This window comes from Haemaphysalis longicornis, unplaced genomic scaffold (genome assembly GCF_048455015.1).
Source record: "Haemaphysalis longicornis isolate Haplotype H1 unplaced genomic scaffold, Haemaphysalis longicornis Haplotype H1 scaffold_7, whole genome shotgun sequence".
Classification (NCBI taxonomy): domain Eukaryota; kingdom Metazoa; phylum Arthropoda; class Arachnida; order Ixodida; family Ixodidae; genus Haemaphysalis; species Haemaphysalis longicornis.
In genome coordinates this window covers 114,337,923-114,359,956 of record NW_027526422.1, presented here as the reverse complement: position 1 = coordinate 114,359,956, position 22,034 = coordinate 114,337,923, and the positions used below count along the sequence as shown (strand labels likewise).

At 43.5% G+C, this 22,034-nt stretch overlaps 1 protein-coding gene across 2 annotated transcripts in view; it reads right to left on the bottom strand.

Moving 5' to 3' along the window:
• Nucleotides 1-5,587, bottom strand: part of LOC144146836 (monocarboxylate transporter 1-like) — a 49,251-nt gene extending 43,664 nt beyond the window's left edge. Inside the window, exon 1 of one of the 2 annotated variants that reach the window (XM_077678770.1) lies at nt 5,512-5,587. In XM_077678770.1, coding sequence (XP_077534896.1) covers nt 5,512-5,528 — 17 coding nt within the window. In that variant the 5' untranslated portion in view covers nt 5,529-5,587. The other variant, XM_077678769.1, reaches the window with a different exon arrangement.
• Between the last annotated feature and the right edge of the window lie 16,447 nt (nt 5,588-22,034).

Below are 22,034 nucleotides of genomic sequence, written 5' to 3'. Positions count from 1 at the left end.
GTTCAGCCTAAATGAAAATGGCCTTGTGGTACGAGTGACGCTGTAAGCACTTCACCGGAATAAAGACGTTCACCTTTGCAACGCTGGACAACTCAATGACGTTTTATTGTTTTGTTGAGGGTAATTGCAGTTCAGCGCGCTTCACGACCTAACAAAGGCAATCACAAAAATTGAATACGTCAGCACCTCATAGTCTATACCAGCTGCCTACGTGAACTTAGTTAAACCGAGATACCTTCTTGCAATAATCATTTTAAACAGCAAGACTGATGATTGAAAAAATCAGGATGCAAGCAACTCAGCCTAGGGACCAAGAAAAACTGGCTGATGGCTGACGGCATAGAGTTTTGTAAAGTTATACCTAGAAAAGAATCTGGCGCTCGCGTCAACGCGAACTCCGAGGCGGCACTTATGCTTAACCGGATTGCGGGGGCTCGAAACGTGACTACGGCTTCGCATATCACGTTTTTTGACCATAAAGAGACCTAATGCACGGTTTGTTGTTTACAAGTCACATTGTGTGCAAGGGAGGTAGCAGCTAAAAACCGGTGCTGCACGAAACAAAACGACGCGTTTAGCTAAAAAGAAAACGCGAAGTCACGGTGATTTTGCAGAGCGCGTCCACCATTTGCCGACAATTACAGCTGGACGGGGACTTCGAAAACTATTCGTAAAAATCTGTGCACCGGTAGTTTAAATTTTTAAAGTGTGTAATAAAGTTTTGAAGTTTTTAATTTTTTAAAGTTTTTAAGTTTTAACTTTTAAGTTTTAGGTATTTAAATAAAGTTTTTGAGCGCTTGGAAAAATAGAACCGCCTAACTTTGGAGAAGATATTACAATGTGAACCCGTGACACTCATCTAGCTGCGTCCCGATCGGCCGCCGATCCGGCCGGTCTACGCCGTACATCGAGATGCAGAGGAAGGCGGCGTTTGCACAAAACATGTGGCCGTACAGGCCGTAACGTGCATTTCACACTTTGCGTCAACTTCGAACATAGAATGCTGTGCGAGCCTCTACCACATGTACGTAGCCGAAACATACCCGTATTTTTTGTTGTCGTGCTCGCTCGCTCTGAAAATAATTGATAACAGGCCGCCCGACTCGCAAGCTTGGTTATAGGAAATTTTGCGTCAGCGCGGCGCCAGCACGCGTGTGAACTTCAGTTGAAATACAGTCATAGCTCGATCTAACATTGTTGAGTGGAGTCGTGAAATATATCGGTAAATTGTGAACTTCGCTAAATCGAGTTAGGCACACCTTTTATTTAGTAAATACGGTAAATTCGATCATGTATACTCTAGCTTTGTCCAGCAGGCTTACGCGGCGTCGTATTAGCGAAGCGTAAATGCTCCGAAAATAAAATTGCGGCCCATGAGTAGGAAAAGACACCATGAAAATTGTTACCGGAGCAAGAACGGCTCCCGGGGGACTACAAATGTATTTCTGACCAAAGAAGTCACTGATGTTTGCTTGCGTGCGCTTTGGAAGCGACGGCCGCACTGATTTTTCTCGTACATTTGTAGTGCTTCCAGTGCGTCTTCCCAATCTTCGTGCGCTCCAGCGAACTTCTATCTCCTGACGGAAGCAACCCGCACTAATAAGGCGAACAAACCACACAAAGCACACCATATCCGGCCACCGAAGAACGAGAGAGAGAAAATAAACTTTAATTAAACCCAGAAAGTGCTTCAGAAAGGCGTCCTTATTCCAGGATGCCTATTTAAACAGCAAATGGGACCGAGTTGGACGTGCGACCAAAACCATATTTTTTTTACCGCTGGTGCCATCTAGTGAATTCAACTCAACATAGCCACTCCCGGTTTTCGTCGTGCAGTCTGTTAAAAGTAGGACAAATGCGATCCGCTATGTTATGTTCAGCAGCCATGAATCCATTTGGGGCGTTCTCTGCAAAATAGACTAAAATAACACTTTTTGAGCGCCGTTGTTTGAGAAAAGGGTTGTTGAACCGGGACAGATCATGATCATGGCAGCTACATGCTACCACACGCATTTGAAGGCGGCTCTAAGCGGCCGCCGGTTCTAGCGCGGCCGCTTCCGTTCCATCACGTACGTCACGTCCGGCCGCCGGTAATGTCCGCCTTTTCTATTCAGTTTCTGTTCCGAAAACGCCAATGTCGTGAACCGTTTGCCTCGCTCACGTTCATGTCTGCGCCGTAGTATTTTGCATTTCGCATTCTTTTTAGGTGTACTATAGGCGACATTATTTTTACGTTGTCGGAAATTTGAGTGCACTTGGTCTTTAAGTCGGTGTTCCTTAAATTGAGTTTTGACTGCATTGCCGAATGCTTTTTGCCAACACGCCGCATGGGCAAGTGCATTCAATCAAAACCACGACAAAAACTAATTATTCTCCCTACTTAATCCGCGGTATCATTTCCAAGCCACCAATTGTCATCCGGAATCACTTGTGCCTGTCACGTCCATCGCGGAGGACGGTCGGAGCACCAGTTTTTTCTCTAGGTATTATTGTGTGAACCTCTATGGCTGAGGGGGACTGGGGAGATAGGAGGGGGGGGGGGGGGGGGGGACTACCACCTTTTCTACTCCCAAGCCCTTACCGGCAACAATAAAGTTTTTTTTTTTCTTTCTGTCCGTTTATTAGTCAATAGTCATGAAATAAGCCAGCTGGAATAGACAAAGTGCAAAGTCGTGTCAATCGCCTCTTCAGGACTGGAGGGAGGAACATGGAAGATGCGTTCGTCTCGTAGCGAATATACAGCAGTTGACTATGCCTGTCATGAAGATGATTATAAGAGTTGCATCTTCAAGGGTGTCATCTTCCGTATGAAACTTGGCTTCCCACGCTTACCTGCAGCGCCAGTATTCTATATCTAGGGATAGTACGTTTCACTGCTTTTGCTACGAGCGCAATAGGTGAACTGCGAAATAAATAAGGAGCTACCACCTAAATATAAACGGCTTTTATTTCAGTTTTGCAGGAAAGCTGTCAGTACAACAAAATACCCAAGACGAGGTATTTAGGCTAATACGGGAAATGAAAGCGCTCAAAAATGTAATGCACAAATTTCGCGCCGCCCGAAGAAAGCGATTTCGTTTGCAGAGCTCAAATGTGGGATATATAGTGCTATGTTAACAGTTATGCGCTTGAAACGTCCCTAATGGCACCTTCATAGGGCTTACTGAGAAAATCAGCTCAATATTGGCGGTGCATAGATTGTTTTATATTTTGTTCATCGTCCCCCAAAAAGGTAAACGTCGTGAATGTGGGAAAGTTTAGGAAAAAAATATTGCTGTGTTTTGTAAGAAGCGCTGGACAGGGAAATAGCTTACAGTTTATACAAAAAATGTAGCGTGACTAGCGGTTTTATCTTAAAAATTTTCGCGAATAACGGTTGATGCCACGTTTACCAAAGGCGGTTTTTGCTGCGTTTAGAATGGTTTTACGAAGGCTGCACATTGTTTCCCAGTGTTAGGAGAAACATTTAGCGCAAGTGAGGCTATGTTTTTAGAGAACGCCGCGAAAGTTGTGCATAATATATGGCCAATGTATAATGAGACCAAGTAGTTACGACTTTGGGAGCAGCTACCAATCAAGCACTTTGAGGCGTTAATTATGTGCCTTCCGATAGCCTAGGAACACAAACTGTGCCTGTATTTTATATATAAGAAATAAGGGTATTGTGGGGCGCACTTAGGGTGAACGTTCAGGCTGGCTTTCTAATTATGTAGCGATTACTAAAGGAGCAAGTGGGCTGCATTTAAGGGTGTCGTAGAAGCTCATAGAGTTCGCACACTGTTTTCAACATAGTAGAACAATCCAGGTGAAGCTTTCCGAACACGACAAGCACGCACGCTGGGTGATGTGTGGGTTACGTATCAAGTGCGTAAGTAGTGGGGGTTATAATATGCTGATACGTGCGCTAAAAGCATTATTGCACGCATAATCCCAAGTTTCAACTGCATCAAAATTTCTATGTGAGTGCGGTTTGAAAGTTTTCTCTTTGTGTATTTCAAAAAAATCACTAAATTTGAACTTTTCCCGCAGAACAGGCAGGTTATAGGAAGTGTAAAGCGCGGTTTGTTGTACTCCTAAAGAACAATCTGTAGCATACCTTTGAAGTTCAGGCTAATATCGGTGCTTAATAATACCGACGGATGGGCGGAGTAAAGATTTTGTGGCGTAACTACGGCATTAAGAAAACCTCCTTTCTAAGGGCTGCAAATCGTACGCATGTTTTATTGTAATATTGATGGTAGCTAATTTTGCAGAAGTTTAGGTGTGACAGAAAATGTTGATTTATAAGAGACGTACAAGGAAAGTTCATGGTGTGTGTCCTAATTATTATTCTTTGAGAAAATGATTTATTTGGCACCTGAATGAGCTATAGAACCGCTGCAACACCGTGAAGTGTTGTATTTATGTTTTCCCAGTTACCTGTCGCACCAAATAATGGCCGAGAAATATATTGATAGGGAATTGAGGTGATGATCGGGGTGATGTGATCGCATATTTTGTTTTGCGGTTGGATGAGGCGCATAAGAAAAGTTGAGTGAATTTCCCATACAGCTCTATTTAGCAATTTAGCAGAGTTGCAAGAAGTAGGTCCCATGATTGCCAACAGTCCTTGACGAACTAAATGCGTCCTACAAAAAAAAAATGAGGTGCATCATTTATGTTCGCGCTAATTAAACGCTGCAGTGCCTATACAAAAATATTGGGGAAAAAAAGTTTGGTTCTGCAAGTGCTCTGGGGCGAATACAGGCCCTTTTTCCGAAGTTCCTTGACTGTCGTGTATCTTTGAACCTCCGTGGTATCATTTTTTTTTACCGGTGGCAGATGATAAGTATGGTGAGGCTTTATGTGCTGGACACTGATATATATAACGCAAAGGATTATGTTATTCACCAAACACCCCAAATTCTCTTATAGTTTTTAAAGAACTTCTGAACTCTGTCTACAGAAAGGATGACCGAAAACGTGGAGAGTTGAAAGTTGCAGAGCTGAAGTTAAAGCTTGGTAAAACTTGATGGCGGCAGAATAAGGCGACGCGTTAAAACTTGGTGAAGTTGCAGGTCGTTCGTAAAATTACACCGATCGTGTAGACACAGGAGTTGCCTCGCAAACTAGGATGCAGCGAAAAAAGAGGGTGTCATTCTGCGTGAAAATAAAATAGTTCAGTTGAAGAGTACTGTTCAAAGCTTTGGCGAACGTACAGCCTGTTAAAGAAAGCGAGGGGTTGTATTATGAGTATACGCGCTCCTGCAGTTAATTTCACAGTATGTTTTGTATTTATTGGTGGTGCGCAGTTGGTACGTATAAAAACACAGAATTTTTCTCTTGATTGGTGGGGCACTACTGGTACGTACAAAAACGCTAACGACGTACACATGCTTTTCAAAGGCGGTTTGGGGCGTCCTGAAGCCGTCTATAATCCAGGCGTGGAGGCAAAAGTGCATGCGTGCACGACCACCGTATCACAGAAAGGTTTTTCGGTGAGACGTAGGAGTACATTTTGCGTCTACGTACCGTTGGTCGACTCTCATCCGTGTTGTTACTACGCAACGAGCGGAACGACTACGGCGCGATGTCGGAATCCCTGCAGCGTTTTGAGAGATTTAGATGCTCCCTTTAGCTGCAGCTGGCGTACAAGCACATGACGGGCTCTGACGTATCGGTACACGTGCGCTCCGTGTCTGTGGGGAACGTTTAGTGCTCAATATTTAGATTCACCCTACAAATGTCGGGATTTAAAAAACATTACCAAACATCTGCTGAGCGATGTTTGGGATTCAAGGGGAGTCGCGGTGTTTATAAACCAATAAAATCCTAAAATACGTTGTATAGTTCTTCCCAAAGCAAGATAAGTATAAACGACTCTTTATTGTGAGTAATAATAAAAAGGTTTTCCACATGCGCGAGCTGTTCTGCCTGCGTCTTTCTCCCAGCAGTTCCTATATTTATTGATGTTGCGGTTTATATCCCCGTCAAATTACTTCACCTCAAGCATAGCAAAAACTATCACGATCACTTATTACAACCATTGCATCTCCGGCGGCCAGTTGCTCTATTCTTTAGATTTTTCACAAGTACATACATAGCACCGAACCACCCCTATTTACCGCTAGAAGTCCTGTTTCCTAATTATGCAGGTTGTACAATATAGAAGTAGCTTCCGCCACATTTACTGTACCACAAAACGCAATCAACTCATCAGCTCTCCAGCCGATCCGGTTGTGGAACGATTCTGCTATTATCGCACCGGTCACTAACTCGGTACTGTTCCTTCGTCTACAGAAGCCCTTTTTAGTTAAACATCCCAAATGAGCAATGCCTGGTTTCTTTGAAAAAACGTCATTTATTCTGCTTTTTTAGAGTTTCCGCTGGTATGATTCCCGCACACCTTTTTTGTGTCTTCCCATTGCGCTTTACTCAATATTTGTATTTCTTGTATAAGTTATCTCGCTACGCCGTTGTGAAGATATTCTTTTTTACTGCTGGTCTTAGTTGACTTGCTGATGTATACGTTGGATGTCTTAGTTATTGTATGACTTCTTTTGTTATTTTGTTATAATTTCTTCTGCAGTACCCACCTTACCTGCGCCCTGCTGGCCCAGTAAGTTACAGAAAATAAAAAAAAATACGTACACTTGTTGTACGGTTTTTATTTGTTAGGCACAACTCTACGAACCATGAAGAGGTTGTTCAGTGAAGATATCGTTATTTTTTGCACCAAAATGTGGCCTTGTTTATCAAGAAATGCGTGTTTTCACTGAGACTTTTTGTGTACTCGAGGACAAAAAAGGATTTTGGTCCGTTCTTTCTAAAAATATTTACTCGTCAAAAAACACTACCAAGACAAATTTAGTATAGAGATAGACACGATTCACGACATTAAAGTGGGCTGGAAAGCTATAATAAAAGTTTTCATTTAATGATTTTGCTAGAGGTGATCATGATAGCGCCCTTGTCTAAGAAGAAGTCATCCGCGTTGGAGTTGTTACCAGCCCTGTCGATAAATACGACTCTTCCTCGAGGAACGCGCAGTGGTGGCTTTGTGGCTAAGGCGTTGCGCTGCTGAGCACGCGGTCGTGTGTTCGATTCCCGGCCGCGGCGACCGCTTTTCTGACGGAGGCGGAAAGTAACAAAAATTAAACCGTTCCACTAAAGTGAAAGCTGTATGAAGCGCAGAGCAGGGATTCGCCATAATGGGCTGTACCGCCCTTTCCGCTTACTGCAACCACCCCATGCAATTCAAATTTCCCGCCTTCGCGGTGCTCGCGCGCTCCCTGCCTGAAACTGCGCCAGCGGGAGTTCTGTTCTCTTTGTGCTTTTCTCCCCGCACGTGCCGGCGTTGCACTGCCACATTTTGCATTTACTATCGTAGAAACCAACCTAACCGGCGTCCTTAACTACAGGAACGCGAGCGCTGCTGGTTAATTACGCATATTCTTCCTCAAATTTACCCATAGTTTTCTTTGCGCTAAACAACGGGAAGATGTACGGCAAGCGCCAGCATTTACAAGTTTCGATCGCTTATGACTATGTAAACCGCTTGGCTTTTGAAGCCTCGGGGTTACGCCACGAACAACAGCGTTACCCAGGCACGCCGCCTTGATGCTCTATATACTTGGGTCGAGCGAGGGAGCTAGGACGACAAGGTGAGTGCCTAAATGGCTGTGCACTTAAAACGTCCATGTGTACGAGATTTCGGCGGCCGTTAAGATCCACAGGTGGGCAAAATTATTCGTTACTTTCCACTACGACGCGCCTCATCGCCTGCGTAGCATCGGCGCGTTAAACCCTAAAATGAATCTTCCTGGATGATGGAGCCGGTCCGTGCACTCTCTCTAACCTCGGCAGATGGCAAAGGTTTGGGGAAAGAGCTGTGTAGCCACCGTGAGTAGCCTCTTATGCGAAATCTGGCACTGCCTCCCCCAGAAGCGGCGTGGCAGGAAGTCTTATTGGCCGGAAGGTCCGTGGAAAGTTACTTTCTAATGTATAGGACTTGTGTCGTCGCCCTTTCATATATTGCGTAGAATGAGAATGAGCTTTCATCTTTTGTTTAAGATGTAGTGTGGTTGCGAGATTGCAAACCGGGGGACACAAACCACCACGAAATCAACTGTCACGCACCCAAGACGTCAGGCTACCAACCTGGTTTGCTGCTGTCAGAGTGTGCAACCAACGTTGCCCAACGTGTAAACATTTTATAGTGCTCATAAGAAAAAAACACTGTACCTTATGTTTACAAAAACCAGCCACCGTTTTCGTTAATTCGAAATTTTTCAAACATCGCTGCTGTGTACCGACCTTGGCATTTTTAATGACAATATACCATGAAGAAGGACAACTTCCATAAAGGACACTCCGGTTCCTAGGTTTGCACCTCTCTTTTCATCCCAAAATTCATAGTTTTCCGCAGTGACGTTGCGTTAATCGCTCACATGTGTCATTAAACTCACCTTGGGATGCTACCATTATTTTCGTAATACATGTGCAGCCTAAGTATATCAAATGTATTTCGATAAAGAATGATGTTTTACTTTATGCGAAACTTGACGGCGAGAAAACGAATTAACCCAGTTTGTAGTAGGAGGCTCTGAAACAATGTTTCATCACCTTTTTCTTGCTGTTATTTGGACGCAATTACCCTCATTCACATGGAAGTGAATGATGAAATAAAACAAGCTTGCAATTGAGGGCAATACATACTGTGGACGCCTCGGTAACAAAAACGGGAACAATTTGAGCTCAATCGTTACACTAAAGGTATAGTTGAGTATGGGGCCGCACAAGATTTTATTCGAAAAATATTAAAGCCTAAAGAAATACGCCTCAATTTTTTTAAATTCAAAGGCGCAAAAATATGAACTGGATTCCATGTATGCGGGTGTGTTACACTGGAGTCGAGACGCTCCGCTTATGCGCTGTTAGGCAGTGAGACCCAGTGCTCTAAGAGGTAGTGACGGGGCGGGGAGCCACAGCCGGTTCATCACTAAAACTTGTCACAGTTAAAAAAAGTCCTGTATTTAGCAACGCTGAATTCTTATACCCAACATCAGACCGTGTCACCGCCCTTTGAAAGTCCCAATTAACGAAAACCCGTGATTGCCGCCATGCCGCACTCGCAAGCCACAAAATCCGGCATCTCAGGTCAATTTAGAACACTTATAGAAAGTTCAAAAAGCGATATTTCCGTTCTGTTCATGGTACGGTCGTAAGTAGTAGTTTCCGGAGCCCTGAATAAATGGAAGTGTAGCAAATAGGAATGTTTTCTTCGGCAATGTGGCGCATCCAAGATCAAGCATCCTACTATCGTCATGCACGACGTATACCTTCAGATCCTCTCAACAATGCTATAAAAACACATTTACACCTAAAGAACACTCATGCAATGAAAACAATTTCTTGACGTGAGTCGAAAGCAACCCCTAATGCTGTGTTTTCATTTATAATTCCCAAAAAGACAAACCCAACAACAAAAGCTTGAGCGTACTTAGATTGGTTAATTTTAAAAGGCTGGGTATTGATCGAGGATATTGAGCTGATTCCATCTCTGCTGAGTTATTGAATAGTTTTAGAAACTTTATGCAAAGAATCGAATTTGAATTCAACTGAACAACGCGGTTTCACTGAAAACAGGGGAAATGCTACGTGTAAAGAAGGCGAAATTAATTTACGCCCACGTATGGCGTATGTACTAATAGAGGACACCTGGGTTTCAGAATCTATGTGTTTATAAAATACCAGTACTTGTATCACTAAACTTACAGCCAGCAGTCGCCCATGTTAGAAACAAAAATATAGAATGCGGGGCATATCGCTTGCAGACATAGTTTGCCCGGTATTTTAATTTTCGTCTCTCAATCCGACAAATCGGCGTTTCCATCGTCCCGTCACTACTCTTAAATGCTTCGAATAAATAAAATAGCGGTAAGCTGTCCCATAGAAGAAGAGTATACGACATTGAAGGTCGTTTAAAAGGCGTCAAAGAAATTTTTTCTCCGCACTTCAGTAAGCCAATATGCATGGGTACAATTGAGCATATACTTTGGACCTTGCTGAAAAATGATTATTGAAATTTTTTTTAAGTTTCCGTTCTTAGAAGTTACATTTTTTACAAGTGTAGCCTTCAGCTTAAGTTTTGAGGAGTTGTACCAGTAACCTCTCTACAGGATACTTGTGGCAACTGAATCTCAGGGCGAACATCAAAGAACCGTTCAAGCCGCAGAAGAAGCATTGAGTTCAAGCAGCTGGCGCTGAGGCGTGCAAGCAAGACTTTCTGTTACGCAATCTCAAGTTAACACTGCTTGATGTTGAGAACACCACATTTTCAAACGTTACAGCTGTAATGTTCAGCACATAATGCCTGAACAAAGATATACCGAGGTATTCCACGGGGCCAAGGGAGTTTCAGGCCGATCTATCTTTCTCGTTGTTTCTAAGAAAATATCGATTATACGATCATTAAAGAAGGTTTAAACGTAAAAATGTTTCCTGGAGCGAATCAATATTGGGCTTGTGTTGTTGCTTTTGACGCAAATAGAAATAGGAACTACCAAAAATGTGGTAAGTATCGAGATAGCAGAAGGAGTTTAGTTTACCTAGACAACATGACCGAAATTGCCATGGGAGGATGCAGGGCGACACTGTTATTTGCTTTTTATCTGCAAATAATTTCATTACTTGTCACAAAACTTATTAGGCCTAACCAATGCGACTATAGTTATCTATAGTGCTGCTGTAGGGCAGGTGACAACCTCGGTCTCCTCCGCGGAGCCACTTTGGCAGATAGCCAGTGATATGTTGAATTGGCATCTTGGAATCGCCTTTTTCCTATGCAGATTATTGGCGTGGTTTCATTGGTTAAAAGAAATTTATGCATTTATGTCAACATGAACGCAGCCCAGGAGTTATCCTAGGTTCACTTGAAATAAACTGTGTCTGCAATTTGTGTCGATCAGACCAGTGAAAATAATTGGGAAAGGTTTTTTTCTACATGCACGCTTTACTCATAGAAATACAACTGCGAGTATCTTCGCAAGTACGTGCCGACGCCTCACAAAAGCGGAAATCTTCCAAGAGCTACGGTGAAGAATCCACATTTAGAATTAGCCATTTCGTTAACGTATGCGTTCCTGTAAGGATATTGTAGTCTCTCCTCATGATTTTTATATCCACATGTGACACACGCACATGCTAGCAATTAGAGAAACAGGGAATGCGTTCTCGTTCTGGAACGACACCCGCCTCATTTCATTAGCAGTGGCCCCGTTTCCCACTTTTTCTGGACGTGCACATCAGCGCTCGCGGAAACAGAGTATCAACGTCGCAAGTCAGCCGAGCCAGCACGTTGCGTATACACTTCGCATAGACCCTAACGCTTTAGTATTCCCTCTCTAACCTGTTGTATACTCTGGCCATACTTAAACTCCCAGTAAATAAAGTCCCTAATCAATATCAAGCAATTTCTACAATTTATTCTTTAAACCACTGCCTGCTCCAGAGAAGGTTCAAATACATTCCTAGATTGTGTTTCACAAGCAACGAAAACATACTAACGCTAGGCATAGATCGACAATAAACAATCCTTCAGCACATCATAACTGATGCAGCCCTGCGGCTGCGCTGTCTGTGTCAAGAAGGTCATTTCTCTCATTTTCTGGGGCTTTCGCCCTTCAGATAACTTCCTCATAAAATTTATATTCGCATGTTCAGAATCTCTCACGGCGGAAAATGTGGGGTACTTTCTATGCTGTTCATTCTGAAAGAATACCACGTGCCAAGGGCGCCACAGCAGCTGCCCCAGCGCATCACTGGGTAGGTCGTTATTCACCCTAAGCAGTACAGGCTTCGCCAATGGAGTACAGGAAAGGACCCACACTTCAAACAGCTGGCGGCTTTCGAAACAGACCTATTTCAAGGACGCTTTAAGAGGCAACTCAATTGCAGTGAAAACACATGCCACCGATTTCTGACAAATAAAAGTAGACTAGTGCATTTGTTGGCACTGACATGGGAGCGTGTGTGAGTTGCGGTGTACCAACTTGAAAAAAGTCTGGATTCCACGTGAGAACCTTCTAAACGGCAGCGCGCGGCTATTACAGGAAATGTTGATTTGTTGGATGATGGAATGTTTCTTCGTTCCTCATTTTTTAGGAAACACTGATAAAACAGTTCGGCCGACTTTCAGCTCCTTGTATTTACAGTAATGAACGAGAACTGGCAGATTATTGGGGTGCACTTTTGGAACAATGGCTAATTTGCTTTTCTGGCCTTTCTTGGACTGCGTGAGTAACCCGAAACATAATGAAGCGAAAGCCTCAGGTGCTCCCTTTTGAGAAAAACGGTTCGGCGTGGTTGTTGTTCTTTTCGTCTGCAACGAAACTGGCCGCCGCTGTAAACATGAAGAAATGAAAAACACACCTATGATGAGACGGTGTTCCAACACCTGTACGCGAAGTAGCAGCCCTATACGCTTCTACTGTGCATGTTGGATTGATTGATTTGATTGATTGTAGGGGTCAATGCGCCGACGCAACTCAGACGATGAGGCGCGCCGTAGTGGAGGGCTCCGGATTAATTTTGGCCACCTGGGGATCTTTAACTTGGGCCGAAATCTCGTACACACGGGCGTTTTCCCTTTTCGCCTCCATCAGAAACGCGTCCGCTGCGGCCGGGAATCGAACCCGTGACCTCGTACTCAGAAGCACAACGCCTTAGCCAATAAGCCATCGCGGCGGGTCTGCACTTGTTGGAGGAAGTAGACAAAACATTCTGTTTTTGTTGCTTTCTTTGTGGTGCATGCATTCTTAAGTGGGCATCAAGCGAATTTTCCAAGCTCCTGTTTTTGCTTGCACTGCGTTGAATGGCTGAAATAACGCAGTTTTTATCGTTTATTCGCGCTATAAGGCGGTAGTTATTTTATAAAGCCTGAAAGAAAAAAACTACCACAAGCGATTTGCGCCGGCCACGCCAACTAACAGCAGTGACGAAAGTACAAGGTGTTACGTGATTGGACGATATCCAAGATTATGATTCAAACCGGTTTCGGTTTCGGTTCTATGACATGACATGCTTGGCATCCGAAGTTATCCTTGGATTGGCATTCTCGATATCTCAGTAATCGGGATACCGCGCTTCTGCCATGTTGTCGGCTGTAAAATGCGTCAGATAAGACAACCAACCTAGCTTCAAATCAAAATAACCACTTGCCGAAGCTTACGAAGTGGATGAACAGCCTCTGCGTAAGCGCTTTTTTGTCGCTTTTGGTTGCTTTTGTTGCGGTAGGTCATAAATGTTTCTTAAATCATTGGGTAGGCTCGACAAACAGGCGTACATTAACGGGCCTTTGTATAGTGAGACTACCCCAAAGCATCAGACTTCTGCGCAGCTTCTACAATCATAGTGCGCCCTGTACTCACAACATTACGCACTCGTGCTTCTATGTTTACGTGTACTTTCATAACTTTCATAGTTTACTCCCCCATTCTTACTGCTATAAAATGAATACGCATTGCATTAGGCGAAAACAGCTCGGTCTTATGCTTATAAGCACTTCCTAACTTGCGTTTGCGTTGGCCCGTTTAAGCAGATCGCACAGCTTTGCGTTTTACGTCACAGGTACTAGCGCCGGAGACGAGCAATTGATTCGCATGGCCATTGTCTTTTTTCTAATAATATAGCCCATTTGAACAAATTTTACGCTAGAATTGGTGTCAGTACGATTCCAAGGAGTCCCTGTTTCGGGTGAACCAAACTTGCGTTTTGTCTGCATGGCCCCTTCAATAGACGCATCACCATCGACAAAAAATAGGCTTCCCTTGAATTCACGAACCGCTACACATCACAGGGACAGGAATTGGACAAACTTCTGTACAAGATCAATTGAAATCTCTCCGATGAGGCCTATTCCCACCTTCCAGCCGTCATTAAAGGGACACTGAAGTGATTTGTAAACAATGCGGGATTACGAGCACAAATTGTAGTCCGGAGTTCCTAGGCCCTGTTTGGACCACTCTGAGCGCGTTTACACGAATTTATTTAGTAGAAAAATCAATTCGAAAATGCTGTCCTCCTCTCTGCACCCTCGCCCATTTTCTTTGGCGTTTTCGAGTGACGTCAGCAGGAGAGGAGCTGGCAATTGGCTGCGCTACTGCACGGCTCGCCGACCTTCCGCGACCGAATCAGTCTGCCCAACGTTTAGTCCGCCGGCCGCCGAAGGGTCATGGGAATTCGCTCGATCACTTGAAACTAAGCCACAACACGTTTGTGAATGAAAGAATGTGCCTTTTTACTTCGTTAGTTTGTACTCTGCATCTAGCTCCAAGTCACGGTCGCTTCACACAAGCGCTGCACAAGCGCACATGTGACGCTTCGCTGACTATTACGCCAGTAGGAAAATATAAGGCCTCTTGAAGGGGTAGAAGACTCAGTGAAGTCAATATAGGTACTAAGGAAATAAAATCGACTGATATTTTTACCGTACAGCGTAAACTAGGGTGCGGGAAACACTTTTTTGCGCTGGGCGAACAAGCACAGCGGTCAGCAGCACGACTACGCATCTGCGAACGCTTTTCCGTCTAAGAAATGCAATTGGTAGACGTGAGCTAATGTGGAAACTCGGGGGACGCTTACTGCACGAGCGCAATACAACAAATAGTCACCTAAGCTGCTTGAAATACTAAAACTGAATAAAAGTGTAAACTGGTTATACATTATATACCTGATATTTCGTTTACCGGCAGCGCTCTCGCCCGTGGCCTTGTGGTCTGGAGCGCTAGGTATATAATCGGATGTGTTTTGCCCGGCACAAGTTCGAATCCCCGCGGGTGCAAGCTTTTCTTCTTTTTTTTTTAATAAGGTAACTTTTTCGTTTTTCGCCGATGTTTTCTATACTGAGTTCACCTTTTTTTGGGCCGCAACGTTCACTGCTCCACGAACTAGTCCGCAGAACGCGCGCAGGCTGGCACTGGCGCGCTAGCGAGATCTCGTTGGCATGCTGTTGCCATAAGCACCGACTGCTTGCGGGCAGTGGGCACAGGCCAGAATCAACAGAACCTTGGCCTGCTGCGAACACGCTTTTTACGATACAGGCATGAGTGAGGCAAGCTCCAAATATAGGGGAAAAGCGCATGCCTTTGTGCGTCTGTTCCCACGTAGGCCTCGGCGTACGTAGGCGTAGGCCTCGGCTAGTGAATGCTACGATTCCAAGCCGTCCTGGGAGGCTTATCTTATGCATTTTACAGCCGACAACATGGCAGAAGCGCGGTACTACGATTACTGGGATATTAAAAATACCCATCCAACGACGCCATCGGATGTCAAACATGTTGTTTTACAGAACCGAAACCGAAACCGAAACTTGTTTGATTCCTAACCTTGGGCATCGTCCAATCACGGTGCCCCCTCCTCCCAACGTCACAGCTTAGTTGGTGCGGCCGCCGCAAACCGCGCTTCGTAGTTTTTCTTCTTTCGCGCTTTGTAAAATAATTACTGATTTGCAACCGGATAAACGATGAAAAGTGTGCTTATTTGAACGAGTCTACGCAGTGCAAGCAAAAACGGGAGCTTGACATATTCACTTCAGTGTCCCTTTAATGCAGTGTTGAAGCAAGGAGAGAGTCCGACAGCGTGGAAACCAGCTCAGGTGACACTGACACCGACACCAGCAAGGAAACTTCATCTACACAATTACGGCACATATAATTACATCCTGTCTGGGAAAGCTCACGGAGAAGGTCACCGTTATCAGACTCACAATTTATCTCGAGGGAAAAAAACGCGCTTGGCACGTGTAAGTACTTTATTGCTATGTAGGTTCAAAATGCTGGCAGGCCAATGACACAAGGATAGATAGGGAAATGTGAGAATCTTTTGGATCTACAGAATGCCTTTGTAGAACGCGAGTTCATTGAAATTTCAAAAGATTGGGCTAGACGTCTATTATAGAATTTTTACATCATATGTACGGGCGAATCTGTAAGTGGTCTATTGCTGCGATGCATTTAGGGACGAGGTCATTAGATTGCAAGCTAAAACAGCAACCTAAGGAAATATACGAAGTTAATGGTAAGTGCTTGAAATGGAAGGGCTGAAATGCACACTGCACATGATCTTTCATAAGAATTCATAGCGATGTACCATTATATTTCGCAAGTGTTTATGGTCGACATGGCAAGCAAGAAAATATATATGGTGCTTTGATAAGCGTGGCGGAAAAAGTATGGCCAATAGAAAGGTTTTGAAATATCGTAATTACAGAATGCTATTCGTAGACAATATTCGTCGGTTAATACGTCGAGGCCGACAAAAAAGTTTCTTTTTCAGAACCGAAATAGTGATTTTTAGCGGCAATAGCAGGGATGCAGAGTCGATCCTCATCGAAAGAAAAATATCTGAGAAAAGGTATCCAAAGATTTTAGCACGTGTGTTACCAATGAAATACTAACTACGCATTTAGCAGGAATGACGCAAAATTGATATGAGCGAGATGTGGATTCAGTGATATGGAGTATTTGCTCGTGTTTCAAAGGTAATAAGCTACAAAAAATTGCGGAAGATGAAGTTTTCATGGGAATCGGTTTTTCAATTGCGGCATTCTGCCTACAAGAAGACACGCTACCATTGGTAAACATCAAGCAACGGTAGGCCATTTGTCTTAAAAGGCACGCATAGTACAACGAACCAAGCAGTACGAGGCATAAATTGCGTGTCGTTTAAACATCGGGACCAGAAAGGAAATTACACTACGAAGATAGGTACACTGCTGTGCATTCCCGCAAATGGACAGCCTTACTGCGTAGGTACCTCTTCATAAACATAAAGAGCGTGCATATGCGATCAGAAACACTAACCAGAATAGCAATTTGAACAATATTGATACAGCAATATCCGGCCCAATTATCTGGGAAGAGGTGAAAAAAAACAGAAAAAGTGAAAGCAAAAAGAAATAAAAATGTTGCGATTAATTGGCGTAATCATGGGAGGTTTGTTTAAAGATTTTCTCTGTTTAACCGCAATTTCTCATTGTACAACGCGATCATAAGCTTCTTACAAACTACTTCAGTATGTTACTGCAATACTGCTAACACAGCCATATTTTGCGCTATGTTGCTGCTAAATAGAAAAAATAGGGCAACATTTTTTTTATGGAGGTGATAGAAAGTAGCCTTGTCTTTAACTTGTGAAAGTTTGAAAGAAATCTAAGTTGTCCTTTTTAAAGACGGTAGAGTTTCCTAGGCTACTTAAACGGAGACATTTTTGGTCTCCCTGTCTGTCTGTCTGTGGCTCGATTCAGCCACCCGGACAAAATGAAACAAAAGCTGCGCACCAATCTTATACACCCACAGCCAAATATAAACGTCTAAGTCCTGTGTCGAGGTTCGTACTTGTCAACATTGTTGAACAACTACAAGACATTACGCATATCTAAGGGATAGAATCAATACATAAGTAATATTCACAGTGTTCCTTTATAAAAAAATTTATGAATGCTTGATCTTTGCTAAATGAAATACTACATCCACTGCACAAAAAAAAAACTTCGCTCGGTTGCCCACTGTCGCCCGTGCCACTGTAGCTTCTAGCCGCATTTTAAGAACTCAAGCGGCAACAGTTACAAGAGGTTGCACTAGATAGGTTCCACGTTCTGCTTCGAACACTCGTGAGTACGGCAACGTTGTTCTATAGAGGTTGAAGTAGGGCGGCTCAATTCACGCGTGTCTCCGCCGTATTGACTTGAGCAGTGGAACGCGGTAAATTTAAATTGACTTGAGCAAACCTCTAGCGTGTTAACTTTGGGAGGAGCACGACGGAACAGCTTGAGAGGTGAGCGGGAAAGCAAAAGGAGGCATTTACTTGGCAAATGTCGACGACGGCTATCGTAGTTTGTGGACATTTGCAAAGAAAAGAGCGGATACGAAGCCAATTTTCAATTGGCTTTCAAAATGTACGAAAATGATTTACCTACTGAAATAGATTGTTTTTTAAATATAATTATCTCGTCCACATCAAGTAAAATTGGCACGAAGGTTGAAAAGGAATTGAAGAATAACACTAAAAACATTCCCCCGCCTAGCTTGTTTAGTTGTAGAGGAAACTGGCCCGATATTTCGGGCAATTTTCAATTTTTTTTTCGCTTATGGATTTTTTTATAACTTTCCCTGCACGCCAAACACGATTACGGTAAATTATTAGAGATTATGTGAATTCATTAAATAGAAATAACTAGGGCGACAGCTGCAGTGGTCTTTGTTCTACAGGGGTATAAGTTTCAAATTTCCAGTGAGCCGCTCAACGCGCCTGTGACTCGAGCCGACTATAAAACTTTTTTTCAGGAAGGCAACATTTTTTCCTACAAAATAACTTCACATCTGCTTACCCCTGTGCACGAGGAGCTATATGCATATAATTGTCATTAAAATCAAAGATGTCGACTGCACATATCTGTCTGATCTCTCGTGAAAACACCCTGCTTTGCTTTTAAAATAGAGCAGGTTGGCTTAAAAAGAAGAGCTCCAAAGGGAAGCATACCTAACCAAATTGATAGTGTGCGGTGTGGCGTCAAAAAACGATGCGAACATAATGGTTGAAGTGTTTTGGTATTGAAGGGATCAAAGGATACAAAAACATCACACAGAAATTGAGCTAAGGAGCTGTGGAGGCACCTAACAACAAATTAAAATCCTTGAGGAGAAATTGTTGAAAGGACAACATAAGTTTTAGTGCTGCCCCAATTGTGAACAAATTGATCTTCAACCAACTTCCAAGACCGTTGCTGAAATTGAGACAGTACTATACTACACCCACATTAGTTCGGTATGGTTTAAACACATAGCCTCCCCTAATAGGCAATGGCAATTTAAACGACAGGCAATGGCAATTTAAACGAAAACGACTGGTTTAAACCAGTCATGAGTATACATGTTTTCGGGCTTTGATTTCACTTATGCAGGTAAAAGTGGGTTGAATGTGTGGTAAAAATTGGTGCTTTATCTTAACAGCAACAAAACAAGCCGAGTCCCTGCCTGGTTCGTTCGTTTGTGAAATACTTATTAATTGAACTTCCGAATTAGGGGAAGGAATAGACCGGCAGGAGAGGTTGGTGGTCTTTCCATTCCGACACAACAATAGCAGCCGCTGCAACCTCGGCTACGTTGATCAGTAGGACCTGGTGTTCAAGCCACCCGTTGCGATGCAAGTACTTACATCTATCCGGTAAAGGGGGAGAGGGGCTCAGGTTGGGGTTTTTGTGGCGTACATCTGCGAAGCGGGTGGTAGCATTGGGTGTGCCTGGGCAGTCGGAGCAATGTAAGAATATGTTGTGCGAGAGATGTTTGGAAGGCAGGTATATTTTTTAGAGGTATGTGTTTGAAAGCCTAACAAATGAGATACGCGAAAAATTGCTGGGTGAAGTTTTTATGCATGGTAATAAGAAGCAAAAACATGCGAGGGAAAACTCAAGAACACACAACTCTAATGCGAAGCTTAAAGGCCAAACTAAAATATGTACTATATTATTCACTGGGAGAAAAATAAGACAATACAGTTACACAGATCACAAAAGAAGCTAGAAACCAAAGTAGAGCGGATTCCAAGCACTAAGATGTTACATAAAACGACAGTTTCCGCGTAAAAAATAACACAATAAATATTCATTGCCTGTGAAAAATATAAAAACAGGCGAAAGTGCGGTAACTATACTGTACAGACGTGTTGACACTTTGGGGTGAAATGCGCGCGCATCGGTGACAGACGTTATCGATACTGGCAAGTGATTTTAGTTGTCTCATGGTTCAGGTATTGAATAATAAAAGCACAGATGAGGGCGACAACATTTAAAGGAGGATCTATGCACAATGATATGTATGCTGTACTAAGAAAGAGTTCATTTTTCAGCTGTTCATTTAGTTGTGGAGTTTCTGGAGCGCATCAAGCTCAGGCAGTTTTCTAATGAGTGAAAGATTTAGTGTTCGTTTTCTTGAAGCTATACGGGCCTTGGGAGCATAGTTTGGATAAAGCGCGCAGCCCGGATTTATGCCTTGATAAGGTCATCATGCGTGGGGTCGCTAATTGAATAGCACACTCAAGTTTACGGCGCGTTCATGACCTAAATAACCTTAGATAAACAGATAACTGAATGTAGACTGTTTGATGTACCAGTCTGCATTATCGCATGAACAGTACATTTCAAACAAACTCTTCTTACGTCTATTTCACTTTTCGACCTTTCTTCAATTGTTGAAATGGGGTAAACTACTGTTACTACTCTAGCAAAAAAAATCGAAAGCAAACTATTTACGTGAAGTGCAAGGGATTGACTTTTGGTACTCTTATATTAAATTAGAGAGCAAGCATTTAGTGGTGTTTAAATATAGTTGATATCATTTTACTAACAAACAAGCTTCACTAAGCCATTCCTCGCTTGGAAGTGAAAAGAACTAGCATTCGCATGTTTTACTTTTCAAGAAGTCTTAACAAGGACCCGAGCGGCTGATTTGACGACGCTACTTTTTATCCTGTACAGGCAACTAAGCCAGCTGCACTGTTTAGTTTAGTGTTTAACTTCTGATAACATATATATTCTTCGGGAAGCGTCGCCACACCTAAAAATGCTGGGGAAATGTTGTAATATAAGAGACAAACTTTGGACAGTTTGATGTATATGTTTCTATAAATACAATTTTTATTGCGACGGCAGAAGTACAGTTATAATAACGACAAAACCAAAAAGCGCCAAGAATTTGGTCGAATATATCACCATGGCACCTTGGTAACTTGACAGAATAGCGCACTTTTTACTATAGGAGGAGAGTGCACGCTGCGCAAGCTCATCAGTAGAAAGAAGTGTGACAACGCAAAACGTCAAAGCTAGAAGCTTACACCCCGGAGTCTTAATGCAAGCCATGTTTCCTAAAGCCGTCTCGTCATTGCTTATCTCGTTCTTGGAAATTTTGTTGCTCAAAACAGCAGTCGCGCACTCTCCGGGCAACTAAACTGGATAATTGCGGTTAGCTTTTGAGGGTACGTTCAGACGAAAGGGCTTATTATATGCGGCGCCTCTCTTGCTCTGAGGCATGTCCCTCCTGCGTCGTCGCCGTCCGTCCGCACGCCACCTGCGCATGCGCAACTCTCCTCCGTTCGTGTCTCCCACAGCTGTGCGCAACACCCTCACTCCGGCGCATTAGCATAACGTCAGCTGGCGCGCTTGGTTGGCGCGCGCTTCGCTGCGTTAACGCTGCGTTAACAGCTGCTCCGGTGCGCATGTGGGCGCATGCGCGACTCTCTCCCGCGGTCTCCCCTCCTTCAAGCGCTGTGAATACAAAGCGGGTATCGCTCCGCGGTGGTTCAGTCAGCGCTCGCTCTCGTTCTTCTCGAACATCGACGATGAAACCGAGATTCGACCACTGCTGCGGCAACCGCTCACTGTGCACTTTACTGACCATAAAGTCATCATTCTTGAATGTAATAAAGAGCTAGGTGGTGGTCGTTAAAACACGTGTACTCTCTCATTTCGCGCATGCATTAGCCGCATCACACCAGGGTTCCCTCGCGGGGAGATGGGGGCAATTTTTTGCTGACATTACTGTTTCCAGTCAACAATGACAGTTCACAGAAACCATCGCACAGTTACTTTAGATGACAGCATATACAGATTTACGCAATCCTTCTATAACATATGTTCAAATGTTCAAAGTCTTGAGGCTTTGACGGTGACAGTTTGACGCAAAATTCGGTACAGAAAAAGGCATTCTCCTAATTTGTTCGTGTTAGTCGGTTCACTCAGGCAGGATGACTGACACATGTCCACCCGCAGGTTCATGTGTAAAGGGATTTCCTAATTTTAGTTATGTATGCCAGGGTACCTTTGGAAGTTTACATTTAGGAGTGACTCATTATATTTCAAGCGGCGCTGCCGCATTTGTAAGATCTGACGTATAATTTTTTTAATTTTATGTATTTATTTTGTTTATTCATTCAATACTGCAGGCTTGACAGCCCCCGCAGGAGTGGGCAAGAAACGTACAAAATATAAGAATACATGAGCC